Genomic DNA, 20,701 nt, shown 5'->3' with positions numbered 1-20,701 from the left:
TTTCATAATATAAGCACATTCTTGCAGCCTGCAGAATGGTCCCACAGTAATAGCCAATAGCCGATGTGACTGCGGAACATTGCATAGTATATTGTTAATAGATACAGGTGTGATGTAACACTTTTTAGTTTCCTCAAGAGGTATGGGACCAGTGAAAGTTTGGAACATACATGATTAGTATGTTGTTGCCAGGTTAACTTGGTATCAATGACAAAGCCCAAAAGCTGGTGTCACCCAGTGCTCCAGTATTACTTAGGCTGCGTATCATCCTCATGGTTTGTCTTAATTAATGTTCATCTTGTTCATGGCGAACTGGGCCTTATCCTCATCGAGTAGGACTTCTCCTCTTTTGTGAACAAAGTTGTGTCATCTGCAAACTGCAAGGTGTGCCTATTGGAGCCTATGTCATTAATGAGCAGGGGGCCAAATTGTGGATCCTTGTGGGACACCATGTTTGAACTTCATTTCACCTGATTCTGCTCCTTGCTCTTATACAATCTGTTGTTTGTTATTTAGGTAGGATTCAAGAGTTTCTAGAACAGCTCCCCCAATACCATATGATTTTAGCTTGCTGAGCAGGGCCTTATGCGGGATACGATCAAATGCCTTACTAAGGCCGCAGAGTACTAGTGCTATAGGCTCCTTGCCTTCAAAACCATGCCATATATTTGAAGTAAATTAAGTACTGTTGTAGTTGACTTGCTCTTCCAAAAATGCAGTTGCAGCATGTATTTATCATTCCTCAGATAGAAATTTTGACTCATTCCTAAATAAGCCTGAATATGTACCATATGTTCATCTAGACAAGAAATCAACAGTAAATGTTGTTGTGTGGAAACTTCAACATTGATTTTTGTGGAATCACAGAGGGAGGGAGAGAGAGAGAGAGAGAGAGAGAGAGAGAGAGAGAGAGAGAGAGAGAGAGATGGATGGAGGGAGGGAGGGAGAGCTCTAGCTGCTGCTCAGCTGTACAGTAGTGGTAGTAGTAGTTTATGCATCCAGAGACCAGAAAACACACATGCATGCACACACGCAAGGTGCACAGTACCTTACACAATCTCCCATTAAAACTGCATATACGACTTTGATTAATTACGTATTTTTCATGGAATACTCTTTTGAGATTTAAATAAAAGCATGTAATTGTTGTAACACTTCTGTTCAAAAAACTAATTGGGATCATAGCAAATGTTTGCTTGAAAATACTGTTGACATTGACTAGTGTGTAAAGTTCATTATTTATTTGGGGCACTGGTATAAAAATGTGTACATCCATACAGTCTGCTATTTTAAGCATTCATTCGAACTTGTACCAGTAAAATGCATGTTGTAATATTACCAGCAATCAATTGTTCATAGACAATAAGTATTTGTACAATATATAAAATGCTTACATAACTGTGTATTATTTCACTTGACTTGTCTGTATTTACATTACTAGCACTAGATATGTAATCAACAGGACCAAATAAAAAATCAAATCAAGTATGGCATATAGTATATGAATATAATTATTTGCTACTAGGTTGTTGAAAGTATTCATTTACACTGTAATAGCAGTTGGTCATTAAAAATGTGAATTTGCTTCCATAAATGTAGACAATTTTTTAATTTCCTTATGTGTGCAGGAAGCTGGTTATACAATTTTGTACCTTGAATGTTTGTTTGTTTCTGTGCAACATGCTTGCTTACTCTTTGTACATGGATATCATTGCACTTTTTGTATTACCTGAATGCAGATCTGAGTTGGTGTTGAAATTTTGAATGCACCTTTTTATGGTAATTACACCTGTTTGTATGTACAGTCACGGTAAAGGTAGAATATTTAGCTGTTGGAATATCTGTTTGGTGGGTGTTAACCTTGAACTGTTGGTAATCATACTAACAGCTTGTTTTTGTGGTGTGAAGATGATTTTTAGATTTATCATAGTATGACCCTAGAAACTGCAGCTGTAGGTAACAGCAGTGTGAATGTAAGCAAAGTAGACAGTTCTGCTTCACTATATACTAGACACATTACTAATTCTATGTAGTGAAAAGCAAGAACTTAACATGCTAGTGAGATAGCTTATGTGGACTTTAAAGTCTACATTTTCGTCTATATGGACACCTAAAGATTTTGTGATAGTTACTCTCTTAACTTCTTTATTTTTTATTCTGTGGTCCAGGTCATTTTGTGATTGTTTTGCTGAAATGGATGTGATTAGTTTTTGAAATATTTAAAGTTAGCTTGTTCATTTCAAACCAGTTTTGTAAACATTCCGAAACTGTGGTTGCAGATGTTGAAAACATGTGATTTACATTAGTTACAATGACTTTGGTATCACAGCAAACTGTGTTATATGGCACTGATTGGAATTTTGATGTCATTTACATAAATTAGAAATAAGAGAGGTCCTAGAACACTTCTGTGATATCTGAATTGGTACAGTCCAAAAATCAGATCTGTAAGCAATACTTTTTTTAAAATGTTGGTTGAAGTAATTTCTACTACAATTCTTCTTCTACTATGGAGAGAAGACTGAAACTTTTATTTTCGACTCCTCATATACCAATAGCTTCTAATTTGTTTAGCAAGATATCATGTTGGACAGTATAAAAAGTCCAAATTTAGTCTGTCTAGTCCCATTACAACATTTTCAATGAAATGGGTAATAGCTGATTCTGTACTCAGTTCTTATGGAAACCTTGTTGGTTTACAGAGAAGAGATTAAATTTTTCAAGGAACTTAGTATTCTACGTTTCAGGACTGGCTCTATTACTTTTGAAAATACAGATAATAAAGCAATTGGTCTATAATTTCCCACTTCATATCTATTGCCCTTTTTATACAGTGGTTTTATTTGTGAAATTTTTAATCTTTGAGAAAACACTCCTTCTGATAATGATATATTTATGATGTGTGAGGGCAGTCCTGGTATGACAGTAGCATTTTATGACTGAATCAGGTACTTCGTCAATTCCTAAAGACAATTTATTCCTCATTGTTTTTAGTTTTCTGAGAACTTCTGATTTATTTGTTGGGCATAGCAATATTGAAATGACACTTAGTATGAAAAGAGGAAGAAGGTGTATTGTACTATGAAAAAAATGCAAAATAGAAACAGTCAATGGTCCAAAGACAAGAAGTGCAATACAGGGCAGTTTGAAGTAGCAACAGCATTGTGGTTAAGTGGTTATGGTATTGGACTGCCATGCAAATGGGTGTTCAAACTTCACTTGTGCTCCGGTATATAAGAGGGGTAAAAGAGCAGACCCGCAAAATTACAGTCCAACATCTCTAACTTCTATTTGCTGCAGCCTCCTTGAACATATTTTCAGTTCAAATATAATAAACTTTCTTGAAACTGAGAACCTTATGTCCCCGAATGACCATGGTTTTAGAAAGCACTGCTCATGCAAAACTCAGCTTACCCTTTTTTCACATGATATACTGCAAACTATGGATGAAGGATAACAGGCAGATTGCATATTTCTAGATTTCTGGAAAGATTTGACACGGTGTCCCATTGCAGGCTGTTAATGAAGGTATGAGCATATGGAGTAAGTTGACAGGTATGTGAGTGACTCGAAGACTTCTTAATTTATAAAACCCAGTATGTTGTACTCGATGGCGAATGTTCATTAGAGGTAAGGGTATCGTCCGGAGTGCCCCAGGGAAGTGTGATAGGACCCCTGTTGTTCTCTGTATACTTAATGATTTAGCAGACAGGATGGGCAGCAATTGATGGTTGTTTGTGTATGATTCCGTTGTGTATGGTAAGGTGTTGAAGTTGAGTGACTGTAGGGAGATACAAGATGACTTGAACAAAATGTCCAGGTGGTTTGATGAATGGCGGCTAGCACTAAAGATGGAAAAATGTAAGTTAATGCGGATGAGTAGGAATATCAAACTTGTAATATTCGGATACAATATTACTAGTGTACTACTTGACACTGTCAAGTTGTTTAAATATCTGGGTGTAAAACTGCAAACCGATATGAAGTGGAACGAGAATGTGAGAACTGTGGTAGAGAAGGCGAATGGTCGACTTCAGTTTATTGGGAAAATTTTATTAAAGACTGGTTCACCTGTTAAGGTCACATATAGGATGCTGATGCGACCTGTTCTTGAGTACTGCTTGAGTGTTTGGGATCTGTACCAGTTCGGATTGATGGAAGACATTGAAGAAATTCAGAGGAAGGCTGCTAGATTTGCTGCTGGTAGGTTCGAACAACATGTAAGTGGTATGGAGATGCTTTGGGAATCCCTGGAGGGAAGGCGATGTTCTTTTCGAGAAACACTATTGAGAAAATTTAGAGAACCAGCATTTCAAGCTGACTGCTGAAGGATTCTGCTGCTGCCAACATACACTGCATGTAGGGATCGCAAAGATAAGAGAATGAAATCACCCTCTAACCTTCCCCCCCCCCCCCCCCCTCCCAACACTTCGTACCAACCTTTACACTGTGTTATCTGTTGAGATTATTAATGTTGTCTGTGTTTTTGTGTTTTTCTAGCTTCTTATGATACTAGTCATCTGGAAGGCTGACATAAGAATATGAGAGTGCTCTATTCTAGTTAGATAACATAACTATTTTGGTCCATGGTTCTGTTGATTCTTCATCCTGGATGTATTATATATCTCTGTTTTAGCCTAAGAACTTATCGTGATGTATCACATTACGTAGAATGAATTGATAATTCTCTCTATTGGGTATCATAAATTTACCCCCCTTTTTTTTCTTTGAAAATGCTTGTAGTTGAATTATTGTTTTCATTTCATATGTAATTTGAATTTCAGCTATTTTGTGTTGTAATTCATCTTTTGCTGGCTGCTAGTTACCTTACTCTTCCAAATCTTTACTGACTACTACTGCTGTTTCAAACATTTTCCATTCTCAGTTGTGGATGCCTTTGATTAAATATTGAAAGTTTCTTAATCTTCACAAATTTAAAAGGCATCTACACTGGACACTACCAGTGCAGATGACTCAATTTTCTTTCTGTCCTCTTGTTTTTACCAACAAATTTAAGTGACGTAATGCCTTTTGTTTTGCAAATGGTTCAGGGTATCAAAACATGGTTTTCAGCAAATGAATGTACACAATGTACATAAGTTTTTTGTTCAGTTAGTACTCTTTAACTTTTGTATTAAAACATACTAATTTTTGATATCTTGAACCTTTCAGGAGATGAATGTGCTTTTTTTCCAATTTAATTTTTATTTGAACCCGTGCCAAGTAATCATGACCTAGGATGACCAATTTAACACCAGTTTCTATTATTGTTTGTTGCAGAATTGAAGCAAAATGGCTGTGGACAGACTGAAAACCATACAGCGCCATCTGCAGCACCGCTTGGAGTCCCCTCGTCCTGTATCCTTCGCTGATTGTCTTAGAAAGGCAGCGGGCTGCTGCAGAAAATGAGCTCATAAAAATTAGCAACAGGACATAACCCAATTTATTCAACCTTTCCTCCTATTTTCCAAACAAATGAACACCAGTAAGTCGTAACACAAGTTAATATCCCCGGTGACATGACTAATGGTAAAAGAATGAAATATGTGACCACCAAATTCAGTTACTCTATTGACAGTGACCGAAAGCACAGAGATAAAAAATAACCAACCAAATAGTTATAGGTACACTGTATTTAGTGTTGCAGATTGAGAGGGAGTAGCTGAGCTTCTTGTTCAGTGAACTGACTTGGTGATACATGGTCATTCTTCAGTTTCTTTTTAACATAATTTCAATCAATTTCAGAGAGTTAAATCCTATCACCAGGCTGGCACCTTCTGGGATTTGTCAATAATCAACATTGCCAACCTGAATGGGAGTCATGGCACTGCAACAACCGTCAGCCGACAAACCAACTGGCCAGTCAACTTCTGGAAGGTGCCTGAGGATGGTATTCAAGCATCCCAAAGTCGACTGCATGAGAGACAATAAATTTTTAATGGGATACAGTACGATGAGCAAACGAATTGAACAAATAGAAGCAGCTGATTTACTCGAGTTTACAGTGCACTGATTGCTGTCATATAATAGTCTGAAGCCCACAATCAACAAAGAGATTACATAAGAAATTAAAGCACCGAAAACAGTTATTCTTCCGGTTAGCTGTATGAGGAGGAGAATAAAGTCCATCAGAATGTAAAACTTGCTGAGATGGGAAGACTGGCTTGTACTTGCCTACAGCAGGCACAACTCACAGTGCTGCTGATAGAAAATGGACAGCTTTTGAAACAGTAGGTTCCTTCTTCGAGGAGGGCGAGGAATTTGTTGTGGAGGACTGGTAAGGGAGGAGAGAGGGTAGCTAACTCAGATTGTAAGTTAGACGAGAAAGGGGGCAAGAACAGAGAAAGATCGACAAAACATCTATGTGCTTCAGGATCTTTGAGCACATTCAGAACATAAATACTGTGAGTTTCCTACATCTGCATGATTACTCTGCAACTCACATTTAGGTGTTTGGCAGAAGGTCCACAGAACGACTTGTTGGTAATGTTTCATGTGATGTGGTGGGAAGTGAATGCAACAAATCGCATGTCGAATGTGGCTAGCTAGTCATAGTGGTTGTTCATAATTTCCTGTGCTTCAGACATGTCAACTGGTAACTTGTTTCACCCACACCAATAAAACCTGACCTATTATGTCCTATCCTAACTACCATATTGGAAATTGCAACTTATTGGGAAAACACGGCCAAATGTTTATGATGACCAAGATTGTAGGATTTGTACTGGACAACCAGAAAACATTAATAATTGGTTCCTTTTACTGATCCTCCGATTCAGATGATACATTTGTTGAACAGATCAAAGAAAACTTGAGTGTCATTTCAAATGATACAGTGGCAAAAATACACACTTAAAGCTGGTTGTAGGCATAACATAACATCCGAAATTGTACTGAATGCCTTCTCAGAAAATTATTTTGAACAATTAGTTCAGGAGCCCAATTGAAGTGTAAACAGTTGTGAAGACATACTTGACCACTGAGCAACAAATAATCCTAACCAAATAGAGAGTGTCATGCCAGATACAGGGATTGGTTTGTAGCTAGACTAAATACCATAACATTCAAATCTATCAAACATAAATGCACAATACATCTACTTAAAAAATCAGATAAAAATCTCTAGACACCTTCCTAAGAGACAGTCTCCACTAATTCCAATTTGACTTTGTGAGCATAGACTTGATATAATTTAAATGGAAAGAAATAGTACTGACAGCAGTTGAGAGATATATATCAAATAAATTAATAAGAGGTGGTACTGATCTCCCATGATACACAAAACAGATCAGAACACTATTGCAGAAGCAATGGAAAAAGCATGGCAAATTTAAAAGAAATAAAAATCCGCAAGATCTGTAAAGTTTTACAGAAGCTCAAAATTTAGTTCAAACTTCAATGCAAGATGCTTTTAATGCCACAACAAAATTCTGTCTTGAGACTTGATGGAAAACCCTGAGAGATAATGCTTGTATGTGAAGTACACCAGTGGCAAGACACAATCAGTGCCTTCACTGCACACTAACAATGGTGGTATTATTGATGATAGTGCCTGTAAAGCAGAGTTACTAAACAAGTTTTCTGAAATTCCTTCAAAGAAGATGATGAAGTGAACATTCCGGAATTTGAATCAAGAAAAAGTGCCAGCAAGATTAGCTTAGAAGTAGATACCTCCAGATTAGCTGAGTAGCTTAAAACCCTTCAGAAAGGCAAGGCCTCTGGTCCAGACTGTGTACCAGTCAAGTTCTTTCAGAGTATGCTGATACAGTAGCTCCCTACTTAGCTGTCATATACAACCACTCACTCATGGAATGATCCATACCCAAAGAGTGGAAAATTTGCACAAGTCACACCAATACCCAAGAAAGGAAATATGAATAATCTGCTGAATTACAGACTCGTATTACTAACATTGATTTACTGTGCTTGAACATTATGAATCACCTTGAAGAAAATGCTTTATTGATGAACAGTCACCCGGTTTAAAAAAATATTGTTCTTGTGAAACACAATTAGCTTTATAGTTTCATGAAGCAATGAGTGCCATTTACAGGGGATGTTAGATTGATTCCGTATTTTTAGATTTCCAGTAGGCTTTTGACACTGTTCCTCACAAGTGACTTCTACTTAAATTGCATGCGTATGGTGTATTATCTCAGTTGTGAGACCAGATCCGTGATTTCCTGTCAGATATGTCACAATTTGTAATAATTGATGCAAAGTCATTGAGTAAAACAGAAGTAATAAGTAATATCGGGTGTTCCCCAAGAAAGTGTTATATGCCATCTGTTGTTCCTGAACTACATCAACGATTTAGGAGACAATCTTAGCAGCGCTCTTGGATTGTCTGCAGATGATGCAGTCGTTCACCATCTTGTAAAGATGATCCAAAAGAATTGTAAAATGATTTAGACAAGATATCATGTACATTATAATTATCCGGGCTGTTATGCCGTGGTCGGTTGACGAATTCTGTGTCGATTCCCAACGTTTCATCTCCGACTGCGGGAGACATCTTCAAGGGCGTCCGTAGCTCAATGGAAGGTCCAACACACCCACTGGCTCGCTACTGACTGCCGCTAAATTCCGTGTCCGCGCGCTCCCATGCCGCGGCGTGACGTCACATGTTTTGAAAACGTCAGTGCAATTGGCCGCTGTCCATCGCTGTCGATCGCCGTTGCCATCACCCAGTAGTGGGCGGGTGGTACACATCTTCTTTAACACCGGCATCCATATGCCGTTTAATTTCACACCCTCCTCCTTACGGTTGAAATTATTAGGGTGTTTAGCGATTTCGATTGCCTCCCTGTAGAGCCTTTCGTAATATCCGCTTGTGGCCGCTAGTACTTGCGTCTCCTCGAAACGAATATTGTGGTTCCCTGGCTGGAAAGCATGCTCCGCAACAGCTGACCGTTCCGCTTCTCCTCTTCTGCAGTTTCCCTTATGCTCTTCCAAACGTTTAGAAACAGTTCTTTTAGTGGTACCCACATAAACATCACCACACCTGCATGGGATCCTATACACTCCAGCTTTTTCCAGTGGTTTGCGAGCGTCCTTGGCAGACTTAAGGTATTCCTGTATCTTCCTGGTGGGCTTGTAAATTACGGTAATATTCCGCTTCGTCAAGATCCTCCCTATTCTTTCCGTTACATTTTTAACAAACCTTAGATTTTGCAGTAGCCTGTACGTCGGTATGATTTCTGCGTGGGTGCCTCAACGCACGTTTTATTTCGGCGGACAAATATCCGTTCTTCATTAGTGCATTGTGGAGATGTTCCATCTCAGCGTCGAGCAACTCAGGTTCACAAGTATTTCTAGCTCTGTCTGCTAACGTCTTGATAACACCCCGCTTCTGTTGTGGGTGGTGGTTCGAATCCCGGTGCAAATAACGGTCCGTGTGCGTGGGTTTGCGGTATACTGAGTGGCCCAAACTACCATTTTCGTTTCTAAAAACAAGCACATCGAGGAAATGTAACTTGCCGTCTACCTCCTCCTCCATTGTAAACTGAATTCTCGAGTTTATACTGTTCAGATGGTCGTGGAACTGTCTTAGTTCCTCCCTACCATGTCTCCACAGCACAAACGTGTCGTCCACGTATCGAAACCATACATTTGGTTTTTTGCTGGCAGTACCTAAGGCCTGTTCTTCGAATTTCTCCATAAAGAAGTTTCCAATTACGGGACTTAGGGGGCTTCCCATAGCCACGCCATCCGTTTGCTCATAAAACTGTTCATTCCACTTGAAGTATGTGGTCGTCAAACAACACTTAAACAGTTCTGAAATATCGGCAGGAAAAATTCGATCCAGCTGTTCCAATACATCATTAAGTGGAACCATAGTAAACAGCGATACCACATCGAAGCTGACCAATATGTCCTCCGGCTGGACCACTATGCCATTCAATCTGCTGATGAAATGTGTCAAATTCTTTATATAAGAGTCCGAACGGCCCACATGTGGTTTTAGCAGCGTAGTCAAAAACTTGGCTAACGAGTAGGTGGACGAACCAGTGGCACTTAGTATCGGTCTTAACGGCACATTTTCTTTATGAATTTTGGGCAATCCATACATTTGGTTTTCTGCTGGCGGCACCTAAGGCCTGTTCTTCGAATTTCTCCATAAAGAAGTTTGCAATTAGGGGTCCAGCCGGAGGACATATTGGTCAGCTTCGATGTCTTCCTCATGACATGAAACAAACAGAAACAATGATTATTTTACAAAAGGACAACACATTTAAATAAGAAATTAAGTTCTGAATCGAATAACATAATAGATATCGTGAAATTACTCTTATCTTGTCACCTGCATACACTGGGGCAGTGAGAATCCTGGTGTAACTGCTGCTAATTTCTGTTATACACGTGCACACACACACACACACACACACACACACACACACACACACACACACACACACACACACACACACAAAAGCACCATTCATTTGTCTTTAAGATGAATTGCTGTGTGGCTGTTGATCAGATAAAGGATTTTAAACACACTTTATACTTTCACTCATTTGTGGTTCACAGCAGTTTGGTGTAGGGGAGCAGTCTTGCTGGGGTTCGGATAATGAAGCAGCTGCTGTGTGCTCTGCAGCTAGGTATTTGGTGGCTTTTTGTCAGCACTTGGGATGGTCCGTGTACATGCAGAAGGGTTAGAAGTTGATTGGAGGGAGGGGGGCTCCTATAATATGGTGTACCTCAGGTGAGAGAAGCATCATTATAAGCATTATCCAGACAAAGACCATAGGTAGTATGTGTAGGTGGCAGTATCAACTGCATAACGCCAAAAATGAAATAATCTGTTTGACCGAAGTCAGCTTTATAACACAAACTAAAACACCTTATCAACAGGATGTATGGCGTGGGATATTTCACCTGAAGATCACTGGATAAAGCTAATCTAGTCCCCTTACCAAAGGAATAATACATCACAGAAAGTAAAGATTATGGACAATTCTTTTCATACACTGCATTACAAAGTCAGTATGTAACCTTTTAATCAGATGATTTGAAAGAAAAATTGAAGAAAGCCTGGGGTACAAACAGTTCGGGTTTTGGAAAGGCAAAGGTACAGGAGATGCTGTTGCATGATAGAGGATGATAGTACAGAGAAAGTTATCATTTGTAACACTTTTACTCTCATTTGTCCTTGACTACTGAATTTCCACAGATTTCAACTGTAATTCCAGTTTACTCCAAAATAATGAGCTCGTTGCATTTTTTAATTATTCAAGAGCAGGAAGAGAAACATAATTTTTTTTTTTTTAAATCGATCCTCTTGATGATGGATGATTGCAGTAATCCCATTAAAAGTGTGGCTTTTTGTTATTTGTGTACTACATGTGAAACTGGTGAGTTTTTAAAATTAATTTCAACATCAAATTTCAATAATACTTTCATTTATTCGTAACTTACTTGGTCTCACAACATTTGAAATTACATAACTGCATATTAGCACAGCCTTCCACTGTAATAATGCAAACAAAATAGTGTGTGTGTGAAAACACAGTCAACATTATGAATATGTTTCATTGCAGGAAAAGTGTGACATTAAAGGTTCCAGATGGATATATTATATAAGTTGTATCCGAACACAAATCTGTAGTGCTACCATCTTTATAACACATTTGTAACTGTGAATTACTGGTTACCCTAAGACAACTCACCTGTAAAGCAATGCATCATATGTTTGTTGAAAGCAGTCTTATGATGAATTTATAAATTTGCAATTGGTAACAGTACTTTTTTTGAATAAAGTAACCTGAAACCAGTTTGTGGCTGGTTGCAGTACACCATCAACAATTTACTTCACATAACAGCCACAGTATCCAACAATGTTTTTATTTGACAAAATTACATCATTCCACTCTGCATGCTCAGCCACCACTGTCTTACAAAAATTCCCACCAAAACTCTCAACAAAAAGAGTTCAGAGATATAGCTTACATATAAAGATGAAAGTAGTCAATTTCTGACAGTAGAATGTAATTGGATAGTTTTAATATAACCTACATATAAAGATAGTTAAATACAAAGATTTCTTTATGGCAATTGACTTTATAAAATGAAATAATTAATTGAGACATTTTAATTTTATATTGTGGTTGGAAATGGAAATGAAGTCCCATGCTTCTTGATAGAGCGTAGGGGAACGATTCGTGAGACCTGCACCGCCGTACTGGGCGAGGTCCTAATGGAGGTGTTTTGCCATTGCCTTCCTCAGAGCATAATGGGAATGAATGATGATGACGACAAAGACACAACAACATCCAGTCATTTCAGGGCAGATAAAAATCCCTGACCTCACTGGGAATCGAACCCCAGACCCCGTGCTCAGAAAGCAAGATCACTACCGCGAGACCATGAGTGACAGACTTATATTGTGTTTAAGAAAATAAATAAAAATCATTACTAATAGCTGATGCAATAGGATAACATATGTAATTGTTAGTTATACTATCTTCTCTTCAATATAAAATCATTTTGTTTCGGTAGAAGTATACCTATAAAATGGTAGATGGCACTCATCAGTGCCACACTGTTGTGACACCAAATGAAGAGACTCTTACACAATGGAACAAACATCTGTATCTTTACATATATAAAAAGTCAAGAAGTATATGTAAATCTGTTTTGTCTACTGGGGAAAGGTGACTGACAGAGTTGACTCTCAAAGACGTGTGTGCAGAGTGGAAGGCCAGAAGAACGATAAAAGAAATAAAAAACTGGTGCTAAGGATTGGAGATTAGGAATTGTGAAATGGATGATGTAGGAGGTGAATAAAATGTTCTGTTCTCAGGCCACGTCAATGGTGATAAAATTCTCAATCTTCCAATAACTGTCATAGCCATTGCCCTCATTAGTTAACACTACTGACTGTGGCACAGCTTGGAAACAGAGAACTTTCTATCCAGTTATGCTGCCATGAAAGGCTCAGATATTCAAAGAAGTGTTAGATGAGTATGTTGTCTGTTACCAACACTTTTCAATATTTATGCTGAGAAAGAGACAGAGGTGTAGAATAAGGGATGTAATAGTAGGAGAAAAGGTAGACAGTGAATTATTCAGACAATTAATCAGTGTCAGCTGAATCAGAGCTTCATAAAAGTTTGTGGAATACGGATAAACATAGGAAAGACTGAAGTTATGAGAATCAGCTGACAAAGGTTTCATCAAAATATCATTTGGCAGAAGACTTCAGATTGGATAAAACCTTTATCTACTTTAGAAGTTTTTTGGTGGAAATGAGAAGCCATGTGGACAAAAAATAAGTAGAATGTCTATGACTAATATTGCTTTTGGAAGATGAAAGGTTTATTGACAGCAAAAAGAATACAATTGGAATAGAGAGAGAGAGAGAGAGAGAGAGAGAGAGAGAGAGAGAGAGAGAGAGAGCATGGGAGGTGGGGTGGGGGGAGGGTGGACGACATCAGAAGTGGACGAAGTTGGAGGCTGGCAAGACATTAAAGGAGAGGCACAGTGTCTCAGAACTCTGCAAGTGGGAACTGGCTGTAAATGTGCTTAGCTTCTATGACTCATCTGGCTTAAATTAAGTCTCACCTGGTGCAGCCACTAACAATTAGTTGTTCCTTCTCGTATCATCCAGTAAGTCTCCCGTGACCTGGGGTTGTGGGTGACTTTTCCATAAATCTTCCCTTAAACCTCATTAGTCCTTTTCTTTCAGCCCATCTCCTTTCTCATCGCCCTTCTGAAATGAGAAGGAGCCACTGGCTCTGCAAGCTTGTATGTTTCCACCTCTTTTGTGCATTTGGTCCTGGTTGTCTGTCCATATTATGTTTTCCAACAGTAATTTATCTGAATAAATTTTTAAGATCAGTAAGCCTCTCTCTGATTTCACAAGATGTTTGTGAGTGTAAGTACCAGGGGTGATCAAAACATTTCTGTGAAGCTGTAGAGTTCAGAATCGGTATGCTAATCAGGCAAAATAGCCATGAGCATTGAGGCAATCATTCCACCAAAGCACCAGGTCAGAGATACTCGTTTGATAAAACACTGTGTTCTGCCGCACGAAGAAGTCCGTAACTGCCCACTGCACACCTTTACCAGCCAGGAATTGTCGATGCTTGAGACCTGAGACCTTTTTAAGCGACCAAAGGCATGATAATTCTATGGAGAGAGCTTGGGACTATGGAGCAGGTGGTGAAGTGTCTCCCACTTGATGGACTGAGGTCTCATGTCGAATTGCAATGAGGAGGGAACTTGGCGCACCATTCCACAACAGTGATTTTTGACAGATGTGTTGCTCCACACAACATTCTTCATTCCCTGGTGAATGTTCGCTGGTGTTTGTTCTTCAGCAGCTGGAAAAAGAATAACGGCACATTGATCCTGTTGGGACACATTTGGTGATAAAATTTCTGTAGTTCACATTTCTGAATTAGTGCATGCATGTCAGAAAGCCACAAATGCCACACTAATCCCTTGCCTACATGGCAGAGCTTGTGTACGTGCGTCAGAGTTGTGCTACGTGGCACAGCTCCAGTAATGCCCTCAGATGAAAACATTTTGATCACCCCTTTTATTGTGCGGCTTGACTCTTCTCAGATTGTATGCTCTCAGAATTTTGTTAGCAATATCTGTGATGCACGACACCTCAACATCTTCACTGTACACTGTTACCCACTGTGAAGTGCTTGGCAGAGGGTACTTCTGTTTTATACCTCCATTTCCGTTGGGAGGATGTTTGCGTAAATCCCTCTGTGAATGCAGTAATTAGTCTAATCCTGCCATTGCAACCCCTGTGGGAGTGACATGTAAGGGTGGTGGTAAATTCCTAGATTACTCACTTAGTACTGATTCTTGAAACTTTGTAAGTAGATTTTGTTGCTCGAGAGTTGATGTCTGTCATCCATCCACTGCCATTGGAGGTTTCTCTTAATTTCTGTGAAGCTGTCTCATTCGTCAAAAATCTGGGACCATCCACACTGCCCTTCTGTGTAGACTTTAAATATCCTGTGTAGTCCTCTTGGTTTTCAGGCCTCTCTTCCATCATAGTTTTACGAGTAACACAGTCACAAAAGATGGTATTAACCTATGTTACTTATCTGTTTGCTTAGTTTGGTGTGGATCCCACTAACTTGAAAAACAGTTTAGGATGATTTGCAAGAGTGATTTGTAAGCAGTCTCCTTTGTAGACTGCTTGTATGTTTCCAGCATTCTACTCATGAAATGAGGTCTACAGCTTGCCTGACCTCCAACCGGGCATTTCGTTTTATATCCCCAAAAATTATTTTAGCCACACATTTGTGTGAGTTGACCGATTCCACTCATATTGTTATTATATGGTACTGTGTTAATGCATTTTGTGAAGTGTAAAGTTTTACATTTGTGAACCTTTAGAGCAAATTACCAGTCTTTGCACTACTTTAAACCCTTTTGAAGATATGAATGAATATGTGTACAACTTTTTCCAAATAGTACTTCATTACAGGTAACTTAGAAACACTGAAGAAACCTTATATGAGAAACTGGTGCAGAAATGTCACTATTCAGTGTAGAATTCGTGAGTACAACCTGAAAATTTGAGTAGGAGAGAGCAAATACTTATGTCAGTCAATTTTTAAAGGGTTGTTACTTTTTAAGACAAATTATTGGTTACATATTAATTATGTATCCAGTATATTATATTATATTATATTATATTAACGATATAAGATAATTGTAAACCAATTTTTGTTTTTTGACGAGTCTCCTGTACATTAAGTTGATGACTTGAAATTGTATTTTCTGAGACAATAAACTTCTATTGTATTCTATTCTGGTCTCTACCAACTGCAAAAAGTCTGAAGCTTTTCACAGTTTTGTCTGCCAGGTCACTACAAAACAATATGAACTTCAGGAGCTCCATCATCTACATCAGTCAGTGAGTCTCCATCCGAGTTAACTTGCTGCACTACCAAGAAGTCTTCTGTTGATTCACAGATTTCATTGATAGCACATACAGATGTGCTCTGGTTATTAAGTGTTGATCTTATATGGATTCATATGCTTTTCAGAAATCAGGAAGTGCCACAGCCACTTGGTTGGTTTGATCCATGGGTTACAGGATATCGTGTGAGCAAGAGCAAAGTGCACATTGTATTTCAAATGACCAGTGTTTTCAGAAGCTGTACCAGTTGGTGCAGAGATCAGTCTCTCTGAGACACCTCATTACATGTGAGCACAGAATATGCACTAGAGGGATGTCAGTGGTAATTTGTGTTGCGGATGTGTGTGAACTGTTGGTTTTTTTTTTTACAACTACTGTGCATAGTTTTATTTTTTTTAAGGAATATGTGGTACTTACAGTTAAAAAAGGGGCTAAATCAGTCACAAATTCTGTAGAGTGTCTGACTGGGATTGCATCAGTTTCTGAGATCTCATTTAATTTTAATGGTTTGAGTTGTTTCCCACAGGAAGACGGCACTATCAATACATCTTGCAGTGGTGCTAGAATTAACCTGCAGCGGTACTCGTCGATCTGTACGTGAAGCTCGGCATTTCTGTTTATGCTTCCCTAGTCTCTCTTGTAGCATTTACCATTGGAGTCTGCTGAGCATACCAGTAATGGCTTTCCACATACTAAGCGAACCTGTGATGAAACATGCCATTCTTATTCAGGTCTTCTCTGTTTCACCTGTAAATACTATCTAGTAAGGAACCCAGACTGGTGAGTAGTATTCGTAAATTATTGAAGCATGTTTTTTGTAAGCCACTTCTTGTGTGGTTGCATTATCTTTCTTAGGATTCTTCAAATGAATGTCAGCCTGCCATCAGTTTTTTCTACAATGAGCCTCACATGGTCATTCCTCTATTGGTCAATCTGGTCAGTTACCTCTATTTATTTTTTAGTCATTACTGGTTCCAGTGATTTATTGTGTAATCAGACAGTAATGGGCCTTTCCATGGTATATTTATTTACATTCATGGTCAGCTGGAGTTCTTGCTCTAATCATCTGTCCTATGCAGGTCTCCTGCATTTCACTATAGTTTTCTTGCACTCCAAGTTATTTTATATTTGGCAGTTTCATGCTGCTGTGATTGATGTTCTGAGTTCTGCCTATTATTAAGTCCTGAATCGAGTCACAAAGAGGGTCCGATATTTGGTTAGCTCATATTTCGTGTACTGAGTGATGATGCAGAACTGCAGAAAATGCCTTTCAGAAGTTGAGAATCTCAGCATCAACCACTACATTGCTATTTAATGCCCTCTGGATCTTGTGGCCAAACAGAGGAAGCTGAATCCCACAAGAACTTTGTGAAATCCGCATTGACACCTTTAGAAGAGATTTCTGTTCTCCAGGAAAGTTAGGATTCACAAATATAAAATATGTTCCATAATTCTCCATAAACTGATGCAATCGTATATGCTGAACACTGAACGACCTGCACTTCCCTCTACTTGCTTTGGAACCCTTCATTTCTCCAACAACCCGTGATAAATTGCTGCTAGAAGGTGTCAGTTACATTTGCAAAATCTGTTTTCGATCATATCTCACAAATTCCAGATGATTTTCTTCAGTTGTACAATTGTAGTTGATTTTCTATTCAATGATCTCAATATCTGCCATTTCAGCATTCACATAATATTGAAAAGAGGAATTTGATCTACTGCTGTGAAACAATTTTGGATGACCAACTTCTGTATTTTGGACTTTTGCCTGTGTTCTTCCTTTTGCATATTAATTTTTATTGGAAAATTAAGAACTTACATTAGTAAGAGCTTCAGATAGGTTTGGAAAGAAATGTATGAAATATTTATCAAATTTGACTCATTTTATATGTAATTCAAGTTAGACACGAGGGGGAGTGGGTTCGGGGAGGTGTGTGTGTGTGTGTGTGTGTGTGTGTGTGTGTGTGTGTGTGTGTGTGTGTCGGGGGTTTGAGTTACCATAGATCTTGCAATATTTCTCCTTAACAAAGTTCAACAGACACCAAATTTAACATCTACAGCAGTTTTTCCAAGTAGTAATAGTGAATTTAGATATTCTCTGGACAACAAACTGTTAACCTATGCTCAAAGAAGATTTTATGAAGAAAATGGCTACATTGTTATTCCCGGCTTAATTGAAGATGGCCTTCTTGATGAATGCAGGTGAGTAATTTCAGATATTACAGATTTGATTGTGTGTGAATTGCTTTATACCACCTTTTAGAACTGGATTGCGTGGCATTATTGGGTACTGCCTGTATCTTCACTGTCCAGCTCAAATTTTTTAAACTATCTCCTCCTGCTTGCTTTCCTATAACACTGTCTGTGCCCTCCTTTGCGCACTAACATTTCCTTCCAGTTTTAATGGTTATCTTTCACTCATCATATACTGGCAGCTTTTTATTAGTGTACTGAAAAGAGTTCTTCAGAAGTGTTGTTTACCATTGTTACATTTGCACCTTTCTTTTAAGTCTTTTGCCCCTATAGATTGTTTTTGTTTCAGGGATCATTTTGTTGACATATGCCATGGACGCGTTGACAAGGGCAACATGGTTTTGATGAAAGACATTTCACTGGCCAAAACTGGAGCAACAGGAGAGTACCTGTATTATAAAGCTCAAGACATTTTATGGGATGAAATCTTTGCCAAGTACATCACTCATCCATTGGTAAATAATGTTCACATGTAATACAAAATGTAACATACAAACTTGGTTAAGAAATGGTTTATTTTTGGCATCTCCTAAACTGTGTCTCTATGGCACATGCAGTGTGTGAAAGTTATAAACACCGCAATGAAAACATGGGTGTTAATAGAGCAGTATTGACTACCATCCACAATAAGAGGAACGTCAACGTAGTTAAGCAGTGGTCATATATGGACTCTGTGGCAGAGACTCACACCATGCAATCTGTTAGTAAATCAATTTATTGCTTTTATGTTCATAGGCTTAAATGACCTGTGTCAATATGAATAAAATTATTTTGGGTATTAGGCTGTGTCGTCGGAAACATGAAAACAACTTAAGTGCCGGTTGTCATTAGAAACACTAAAACAACTAAAGTGCTGATGGACTTTGCAGATATCCTGTTCAGAGTGTCCTGAAGAGCAATGCTGCAAAGTTGGTCCGTATGTCAGCACTTTAGTTGTTTTAGTGTTTCATAATGATCTGACCAAAACCCAAAATGATTTCATTAAAATTTATTGCATTTTTTGGCTTCAGATATTAATGAATAAAATTACAAATGGACAACGTGGCTGACCTATACTACTCTGAGCCAAAATTTCAAAAACTGCCATCAGAAACAGTTAAAAAAATGCTATAGCTAGCTTTCATAAGTGTTTGCAACATGAACAAAGGAGTGAAGAATAAGTTGTGACAGGTTGGAAAATGGGGACAAGTCACTCAGACCCTAGGTCAAGAAGTACACAATTGTGTGGACAAAGGGAGACAAAGATAAAGTGGGAGCTTCAAAGAGTTCAAAGACAGTACCTTAGTAAGCACAGTTCTAATTTCAGTTCAAAGATGACAGAACACAGAATAGGAAGCAAAGGGGGATAAGAGGTAAAAGAAGTGGAATGAATAATGCAGTTAAGAACGAAAATAAAAAGAGTGAAATATTTGAATTTGTAATTAAGTGTTCCAATGGAAAAGGTGAGACAGACTGCTTTCAAAGGAGGCATAACCTAGCATTGTGGCAAAATGTACAGATATGTTGAAGAGCAAGTTTGTGTTTTCAGAGCTCCAGTAATATAATACTGGGTGAGAGGATCCCTATCATATAGCAGGCATTTAGTTGGGTTCCTTCAGTCATGCTGCAGAGCTGCCCAGCAAGTGGGTACTGGGTTTCTCCAAGGTGGACGGTTCTTCAGAGTTATTACTCAGACAGTATCTGTCCGATAAAAACATGTTTGTCTACAGCACATATGGTTTCAAACATTGCTCTGTATTTGATATTGTGAGATTTACAAATGGTGGGGCAGAAGTGCTAAAGGGTGGGTGTATCAGGCAGACTTTTCAGGGGAATATCATGCAGTTTGTCAAGGATGACCTTACACTATCTGATGAAATTTTATAGAAAAGTTGTGGTAGAATGTAAATACTTTGGGAGTAAAGGAGACCTTCATCAACAGTCAGATGAAAGAAAACTTTTTAGAGTTAGAGTATGCACACATAGCACTGCCGGAGTTGCAGATCGCCAGGTGGACTAGTGTGAGGTGGGTAGGGGGAGAGAGAGAGGTGTGAGGCAGGAAGCAGAACAAGATTTTGGAGGTGGATGGCTTGGAGGGAGGCAGCCAGTTAGCAGGCTAGGAATGCAGGATGGAGGGGTAGCGGGTGCATGGACAAGATGTGTGATGCCCAGTTGTCAGAACCGATGGCGAGCACCACATGCTGAAGGCGAAGTGAATTGCGAGGGGGGTGAAGGGCAGAGGTAGGGGAAACAGTTGCATGGAGGGTGTGGGTTACAGGAGATGGGGGCAAGGATGACCTGGGAGCGAAGTATGTGTTGCAAGGATATCTCACACCTGTGCACTTCAGAGGAGCTGGTGGTGGAGGAGAGGATACAGGTGGTCTAGGTTGTGAAGCAGTCATTGAAAATGAGCATATTATTCTCAGCTGCACATTATACAGGGTGATTCAAAAAGAATACCACAACTTTAGGAATTTAAAACTCTGCAACGACAAAAGGCAGAGCTAAGCACTATCTGTCGGCGAATTAAGGGAGCTATAAAGTTTCATTTAGTTGTACATTTGTTCGCTT

At 38.8% G+C, this 20,701-nt stretch overlaps 1 protein-coding gene across 4 annotated transcripts in view; it reads left to right on the top strand.

Annotated features, from left to right (window-relative positions):
- LOC124619064 (phytanoyl-CoA dioxygenase, peroxisomal-like) overlaps positions 1–20,701 on the top strand; it is a 110,937-nt gene that overhangs the window by 46,859 nt on the left and 43,377 nt on the right. For all 4 annotated transcript variants that reach the window (XM_047145398.1, XM_047145401.1, XM_047145396.1 and 1 more), the window contains exons 2-4: positions 5,281–5,358; positions 17,937–18,100; positions 18,441–18,606. In XM_047145398.1, coding sequence (XP_047001354.1) covers positions 5,293–5,358; positions 17,937–18,100; positions 18,441–18,606 — 396 coding nt within the window. In that variant the 5' untranslated portion in view covers positions 5,281–5,292. The remainder of the gene's footprint in view (positions 1–5,280; positions 5,359–17,936; positions 18,101–18,440; positions 18,607–20,701) is intronic.

This window comes from Schistocerca americana, chromosome 1, assembly GCF_021461395.2.
Source record: "Schistocerca americana isolate TAMUIC-IGC-003095 chromosome 1, iqSchAmer2.1, whole genome shotgun sequence".
Taxonomy (NCBI): domain Eukaryota; kingdom Metazoa; phylum Arthropoda; class Insecta; order Orthoptera; family Acrididae; genus Schistocerca; species Schistocerca americana.
The sequence above is the reverse complement of the archived record's forward strand: the minus strand, read 5'-3'. Positions and strand labels throughout refer to the sequence as shown.